This window comes from Geospiza fortis, unplaced genomic scaffold, assembly GCF_000277835.1.
Source record: "Geospiza fortis unplaced genomic scaffold, GeoFor_1.0 scaffold41, whole genome shotgun sequence".
Lineage (NCBI taxonomy): Eukaryota > Metazoa > Chordata > Aves > Passeriformes > Thraupidae > Geospiza > Geospiza fortis.
The window spans coordinates 14,037,117-14,045,663 of NW_005054299.1; the positions used below are offsets into that span (position 1 = coordinate 14,037,117).

The following is an 8,547-nucleotide window of genomic DNA, read 5'->3' on the forward strand; positions in this document are numbered from 1 at the left end:
GCTCTGCTGTCCTGGCGTTAAGGAATTTTATTTAAAGTTAACTTTTTTGAGTGTTCTAAGATCCACGAGTTTAGTGTGGTTGTCCTGCCAGGCATTTTGCCTCATAATGGCATAGGAAAGAGTTAATGTTTTGTAGCTCAAGGGATTGATGGATCATTGGATGACTTTGGCAGGACCTGAATTGGTATCAGTTTGTATTTAGCTTTGGAAGGGAGGGAAAGAACCTTTTATTCCATCTTTGGTGAAGTTTTCTACTCATATTGGGAAGTTTTACTAGAGTGGAGAATTTAGAAAATGGAATACTTTTCTCTAAGAAACTTGGGATAGTGCTTTCAGGGAGAGGATCAAAGAATGAAGGAATAAACTGAGAAAAAAATGGGAATTTACTGAATTGGTATAGTATTGCCCCATTTTTTCCTCTTGAAGTTTCTGGTGAGAGACATTCTGTGAAGTGGTGGCTTTACTCTTTTTTGCAGATGTCCTCCATCTGCTTGAGGATATGAAAGTGTTCTGAAGGCAGACCATGTGTAAAGCTCAAAAAAATGTTGAACTGCAAAAGTGCACACACACCAAAAATAAACCCAAGCCCTCATAAAAATGAGCTTGTCCAGTGATTTACTGGACACTGCAGAAATGCTTCCTGCATAAGAAGAATCCAATTTTCCAAAGGTCAAGGAAAGCCAACTTAGATTATGAGTAACCTTAACCTTTTGCTTTAAATGATGCTGAAATACCCAGTGAGTGCTGAATAGGAAATGATTGCAGGATCTAAGCTAAATATAACATTTCACAAAAACTATACACTTTAATAACCTTTACCACAATTCATACATATAAATAATATTGTTGCAACTAAATTTCCTTTTCTTTCCCATAGATTAAAGTTGCAATAGACATCAAATTATTAAATCCTTTCTTTGATTACACCCAGATGGTTGTGCAGAAATTTTCCTTTTGCCCTACCCTTTATCACCTGAGGTCAAGGCCCAGCAAGATTACTTCATATAACAACTGCAGCTCTGCAAGCTGGGTTTTGGCTAACCTAGCTGCACCCAACCTCTGTTCCTGACACTGTTGTTATAGCTGGAGATGTGATGGATTCCTGTTGTCTCCTGCCAGTTTATAGGATGGCAGAGTTTCTGTAATTCTGTGGTTTAGATACTTGAGATTTGAGACATTCTGGAAAAGTACAAGGTGGGCCAAATTATTTGTGATGTTGGCAAAACTGACACCGTGTTGAATGCTGGCTTCTAGAGCCACTAAGCATTTATAAATCCTTTTCAGCATTAAGTATTTAGATGTGAACAGCATTTCCAAGACTCAGGCATAATTGTTTGGTAATTCATATTGATCAGATGTGTCTTTCAATTCTGATTTTAATATTTAGCCAGATTTAAATTTATGCCCCTCCTGACCTCTGTTCTTTCACCCTGTTACACGTTATATTGTAAGAACATTAATTTAAAAATCTCAAATCAATTCATAATTAATTCATAAGAATTATGTTGTTAAAAAGGTAAAAAAAAAGTCACAGAGATCTTTTTGTGTTGAGAAAATATACTACCTGTTATTTTTTTATTAAAAATTCCTTAGCACTATTGTTTACATGACAGTGATGTTTCTCAGTTTAAACATTAGAACTGTTTTTCAGTGAAAAATAATCTGAATAGAAATGGAGTTTTTCCACATTTTTCTAACACTGCTTTGGTGTAATCTTGTCAGGGAGGCATCTGGAGGTCTCAGCTGCAAGGTGTTCATTACATTTTCAGAGAAGAAGGATGGATGAATAGGAGCCAGAGAAACAGATGACTTACAAATATTATCAAAGCTATATTATATATACTTTAACAAGTGTGGTTCTTTTTTTGTTTTAATTTATAAAGTAGTTAGGATTAAGAATTTAAATCAGGATGAATTCTGAGTCAATAGAACATGGAGCTTATGTCTACTGAGCTAGGCAGAATATGTGGCAAATTTGGAATTCCTTTTCTAAAGGGATGTTTTTTCAGGTAGTTCTGGATATCCTCCATTTGTCTCCGCAATCCTGGTTCCAGATATCTCAAGAGTGTCCCCCTCTTTATAAGTCAATACTTATATTTGGTATAATTGGACTGTAAGGTTTTTGTTGCTAGAAACTTTCACCTCGTCCTAATTTAAGGATTATACCTTTATAAGGATTGGACAAGGAATTTTAATGCATTGTTGACAGAACCTGTAGATAAGATAACTAGTACATGTAATAGCCATTAGTAACTTGGTTTGCTTTTTTTTATTTTGCTTCATGGAGTTTTTGTTCAGGTTTGGTTTGGGGTGTTTTGGTTTTTTTTTTTTTTTGAATGGTCAATATTTCAAAAGTAATATTTAAAAATATTAGGATATAGGTCTCTGAATCTTTGATCTCTTTTAGACTTCAATTATATTTAGGAAATATATAATGGAATATTTTTGCACAAAAAGGCATGTTTGTGATCCAAAAGCATAGGTGTTAGAATTGTGTGTGTTTCAAAAATAGGGATATGCATAAAGATACTTGTTTTCCTTCAGGAGTGTGAACTAATGTTAATGGAGAAGACTCCATTAACAATTCCGTGTGCATTTTGAAGCCTTACCAGAAAACTGTAGGTTGTATTCTGTGTGCAAGCAAGATCTTATTGCAATAATGGAAAATCAGAAGATAACACATGTTGTTCTTTACTTCCCTCAGAAGCCCCCAGAATCTGTGCCTGCAGACTTACCAGCCCTTTTCGATCTTGTTCCTATAATCACTGATCAGTCACAATACATTAAACATTTGGAAGCAGAAGTGAAGTTTTACAAGGTATCAGACTTATTTGACCTACTAAAACCCTGGTCCCCCAAATGTGAAAAACTGCATTAAAAGCAGATTACATTTAGATTTGAGATTGATTGCTGTAATGACCAAAATTGAGCCAAATGCAGTTCAGTAGATCCCTTACCCTGTGTCTTGGTATCTAGTATTTAAGGGTATTTAAAGGCATTTTTACATCCTGTCACAAATACAAATAAGCATTTTTAAAAAAATATTTATAGCAATTTAAGCTGAAAAAATAAAAAATCTCTCTTTTGCAACTTCTTAGTCTCTCTAAAAGGGTTAAAATTTTTGAAAATGTTCATCTAGGCTCTTGGTCTCAAGATGCATTTCAATATTGATAGCCATCTTAAGGAACCTTTTAAATGCAATTCCTTCATCCTATAGGAGGAGTTGTGTGGGGTGAAAGATCAAGAACAGGCAGTTTTACTTGAAAATGAGGAACTCCATCAGAAGCTGAAATTCTTAACTGCAGAATATATGTTGAGAGAACAAACTCTTCTTGATGCCTCAGTAAGTTTTATTTTTTGTTGCTTTAATCAGTGTTCAAGGATCTGGCAAGATTATTTTCATGGAAGGTATACAAATGGTTGTCTGCAAATGGAATTTTAGTCAAAATTTAATGAGAATTTGTAAATATGGATTTCCTTGGGTAACATAATTTTCATAGGTTGCTAACCTAGTTAAATTATTTATTGGTTCTTATATTCTACTGAGGATTGTTCAGTAGAATATAATGAATATTGTTTATTGGTTCTTATATTCTATGAATATTGTTTATTGGTTCTTATATTATACTGAAGATTATAAGGTTCAATACTTAAGTAAGGAAATTTGTTTAAAAAACCAGCCTGCATAATAATAACTGAAGCATTAATACTTTCATTTTAGGCAAACACTCAGAAATCCTGGCCTGTAGGTGGTAAAGACTGTGGCACACACCAGCCTGTCACCTCCTCACTGGCACATAACAAAGATCAGGCTTTTGTTGCAGCAGCTTCTGGAGACAAAGCCAGATGGCCTTTAGAGCTGGTTGGTATCACCTTTCTTCATAGAGTCCTACCTTTGCAAAACTGTTCAGCGTTGTTGTTGTTGTTCCAGTTCTGATGATCAGCTTTTAACAGACACAGGAGAAGTTTTAGTTGACTGAACCTTAATCTGAGCTCAAATTTTATTCTCTTAAACCTCATCTTCTCATCGTACCCTAATTAATATTATTGTGCAGTTAGACACAGATGGCAGGCTGTATCTTCAGATGATGACTTCCCAGAGATAATTCTTGTTTAAAGATGATGGCTTCACTGTACTTGGGAGATTCTTAGGAGTAACACAGCACCCAAGCAGGTGGGAACAAGCTGGTGTAATTTGTGTAACCCTCCACACAAGCTCTTTTCATAATGAGTTGTTCTGCTCCTGGAGCAGTACAGGTTCAGTACGATACAAAAGTAGTTTTGTGCAATCTGCTATCCCTTGGATGAGTTACACACCTTGTGCTTTTGGAGATACAGCGGAGTCCTAGTAATTTAGAGATGATGTTTTTAATTCCTGTATTTTTAGTTTCAGAAGATATTAACTTTCATTTTGCTCTGAAGTAGTGGGGTAGTTTTGCTATCTTGGGAAAAAACTTGGCTAATTGAAAAGTTTTGATATATTTTATCCATGTGCATTTGCATACTGTGGAATTAATATGGGGCTTTAATTCTTTAATTAGATGGGATTTGAGGGTTTATTCATAGAAATATATTGTTTTGGGGTTTTTTGTACTATTATTTTAGAGCTGAACACCTCAGTGATCGCTGATGCCTGCAGTTGTTTGGAAGCAGTTTTTTACAGTAATTGCTTTTTTTTTCATCTGCCACATTTAAATCAGGAGAATCATGTTGATTGTAACTTCATTATAAGTGTCATAGTGAGCTAAATTTGTAGTGCTTTATCTGGTTTTGTTATCACCATTGTATTTAACATGGGTGTGGTTGATTCATATACCTAGTCCTTCACCAGGTATATGAAGAGTAACTCCCTGTATTATAAATAAATAGCCCGTGTAATTGAAGTTCTTAATAATTATGTACTAATATCTGTTGACTTGTGGGAAAGCAAGAGCAAACTCAAGACATGATTATCGGTTTCTGTGAATCATTGTAGAGAACTGAGGAATGCAGTTGGAATTGAAACAATTTACCATATGAGGATCTGGCAAAAAACCTTATTTAGAAACAAAAAATGGGAGGGTTGTTCACTTTTTAGACTTCCAGAAAAGTGAAATATTTAGGTTTCTCTGCCACTAGTATTTCAACAGGTTTATGTCCTCGGGGGAAAAGAATGTGGGTAAAGTCTAGGTTTATTTGTAAAGACTGTTATGAAGAAAGCAAGACATATCTTCTCCCATCTTTTCTACAGGAGAATCTAAAACTTCTTTATCAAGAAAAAGTCAATATCCTTGATGCTCAAATACAGTCTCTAAGGTAAAGTTAATTTTTTTTTTCTTAAAATAATCCTTAAAAAATTGTACTGCATAACAGCATGAATCACTCTTAATCTGAATTTAACTAAGAGAATGCCTGAATGTCTGAATGTTGTGTCTTCTGATGCTATCCCTAAAAACTGGTTTTCTATTAAGTTCTCTCAAATATTGATGTAGCAAAATTGAATGTACTGCTTCTTTATAGAAACAGTAGCATATATGTATAATCTTATATTTTTATACATATATATTTATATATATCTTTTTATATACATATATATATATATATATAAAACATCTTATCTTTTTTACCCTCTTTCCCCTAAGAAAGGTCATGTAAGATAGACCACTCAAAGAAAAAAGAGGGGTTACAATTTTACCTTATGTGACAACTTCCATAATTAGCTATTTTCTACTACTGTTTAATCATGCTTTTCCCTAAATAAATCGTGGTTTCGTATTTTTGAAAATGCTAGACTGTTCTGTGTGTAAAAAGAGCTATTGGTAGGGAGACAAGTTAAAAGAATACTTTGGTGAAACCTGCAAAATGTAAAGCCAGTTGTCTTAGTGAAGGTAAAGGAGGATCTTTAATTGCAATCCAATTTTTAATTATAATTAAAATTATAATCCTTTTTTTTTTCCCCTTGGCCTCAAGTGTTATATTTACTCCAAAAATAATTATTGGAGGCTAAGGTTGTCTCAGAAGTTCCTCAAGTACATTATTCAGCCTGTGGTTTCTCCTAAGAGGCATGATCTTGCAAACAGGAAGTTCTGCTAAACTAAATTTTATTGAAGTGACAATTTATATCACGTTCAGTGACATAATTCTTTCTTCTTCCCTTTTAACTTCAAGGATGAATGTACATAGGACTTGCTGATTTCTGTCCAAAACTTTCCAACAATAGCTTTGTTGCACCATGAGTGTCTAAGGATATATGCAGAGCAAATTCTGTTCAGGTTATAGTGAGTTGTATGCAATAGACCAAGTACTAAAATTGGAAAAAGTGCACAGAAGATTTTCCAGATGGAAATAAGAATGCACGCAGTGTATATATCATGCGCACAGTAAATCCAATGCAAGCAGAATGTGTCAGACTTCCTGAGTGTGTGCTGCCCAGATGGCCTGCATAACAAACCCAAAGCTTTGGATTCATTGCACAATTTGTCAAATTGATCTATATGTGCACAGTGTGCGTTTGTCTGGAACTTCCTGATGTTAACATTCCTATTGCTTGCGATCCCCCCAGCCTGACACATGCTTGGAAATTCTGGAGAAAATTCTTCAGAGCACCTGGTAAAAATTTTGGAGACAAGTAAAAAACTTAGCCTGTTTTTCTGCACATGTATTTGACCTCAGGTTGTGTATATTGCTGGGTCTGAGGGAATGTGCTGATTTCTTGTCTAGGGAGTAGAGAATAAATATGAAGTTAGCGGTATTATTAATAAAAGCAACAGAAAATTATTAGAGTATTGAAATATTTATACAGCTGATTTTTTTTTTTCTAATAATGAATATTATATTCTGTTCAGACAAAGTGTAAGCCTACAGGTTTTTCATCTAATAAATTTCTGTTTAACTTCAGTATTTTCTGATAATATGCGGGAAGAAACAACACAGTATTATTTTGTCTATTAATAGTTTTGATTGGGCAGTTCAACTGTTATTTCTCTATTAAAGTCTTCCTCAGCCTCTTGAAAATGTGTAAAATAATGTTCATTACAGGGATTCTTACAGCTCTTTTTAGGTTGCATTTGTAGTTATATATTGTATATGAATATGACTTGTAGAAATATCTAATTTCACAAATTTCTTCTTTCTAGAAAAGACCTTTCAGAATCTCAGAAGACATGCAAAGATTTGGAAGGAAGGCTGAAACACCAGAAGTCACTGTTTGCAGCCAGAAACTCTCGCCAGGTTGGTGGTCTGTGCCTGAACTGTGCCCAGCACGAGGCCATTCTTGCACAGACTCACTGTAATGTCCACGTGCAGACCATCGAGAGGCTGACAAGGTAGGTACTGGGGGTATGGATTTGTGTTGGAAGGACAGCTGCTTGCCTTAAACCTTTTAAGTCTCAATGTGTTGGGTTACATTCATAGAGAGATGTGCCTTTCTGGAACAATATACTCCCAAGCTGGAGTCCTAATGCTGAAATAAGTGAATGTAAGTCCTAACCACTTCAAAATCCACAATGGCTTTGCTACTTATTTCAAGTGGGAAAGAATTTTAGTTTTATAATGTAATTATGATACCTTGGGCTGGCCAGATAATGAGACAATTTACAGTCTGTTTCCTGCACTTTTTGTACAAAAAGTCCTTCATTCTGTCAGCACAAATATTGTGCAAATATTGTGGATTGTGATTGATTATTTCTTGCAACAGTTCATTATAATTATGTAGTTGGAATTTTTTCTGGCTCCACTTTATTCTTTTAACCTCTGAGGAGCTTTTTAGGTACATCAACAATAGGTCGTGTGCTTGGGGTAGGATGCATTTCCTTCACCAAACACCTGTAGTAGTTCCTCCCTGACTACAATAAGACAGAGAAAAGAAGTTCCATTGGACAAAAATAAATGAAATTATTTGTTGCACCCTTTTTTAAAAAAAGTATAGCTTTTATTTAATTTTTTTAATCACAGCTATATAGGCTGGATATATGTAATTCAGGGATCCCAACATTAAATTCTTTTCCTTAAGGAATTCTGACAGTCAATTTATCTTCCAAAAAACTCTCCCTCTCTACTTGCTAGTAATAATGATAGGATACTGCAACTTTCTCAAAGTTTGTTAAACAGCCATCTATTTATTGCCAGATATCTGAAGCTTCTTAGAATTTCTGAAATATTAGAATGAGCCTGAGATGGAATAGTGGGTCAGTTAGAAGCAGGGAGACTGAAGGGGCATAGAACATATATGTACTCGGTCAAGTGGGCACTGTCCCTCTGCACTAGATGGTTATTGACAGGATTTATGTATTTTTTTCTATTAGCAAGTCCAAAAATTTTCTGGCAAATCTCTATTGCTGAGAATTCATGTTTCAAAATCTACTTTTGTAACAAAAGTATTTGTCACAGATGTTGGAAAATATGAACAAACTGTAAATCAGTACATTCTTGTCCTCTTATGGTGAGCTTGAAATAAAAAATTTGAACTGACATCTTTATCTATCTTAAAACATTATTTCATTTGGAGGTTTAAAAAAAATCTAAAAGCTACCTCTACTTGTGGTGCAGTTTATTAAAAACAAGAGTATT

General features: G+C 34.5%; 1 protein-coding gene across 1 annotated transcript in view; it reads left to right on the top strand.

Annotated features, from left to right (window-relative positions):
• SDCCAG8 (serologically defined colon cancer antigen 8) overlaps positions 1-8,547 on the top strand; it is a 104,816-nt gene that overhangs the window by 6,899 nt on the left and 89,370 nt on the right. Inside the window, exons 4-8 of the mRNA XM_031059713.1 lie at positions 2,705-2,818; positions 3,218-3,343; positions 3,722-3,862; positions 5,231-5,295; positions 7,116-7,304. Coding sequence (XP_030915573.1) covers positions 2,705-2,818; positions 3,218-3,343; positions 3,722-3,862; positions 5,231-5,295; positions 7,116-7,304 — 635 coding nt within the window. The remainder of the gene's footprint in view (positions 1-2,704; positions 2,819-3,217; positions 3,344-3,721; positions 3,863-5,230; positions 5,296-7,115; positions 7,305-8,547) is intronic.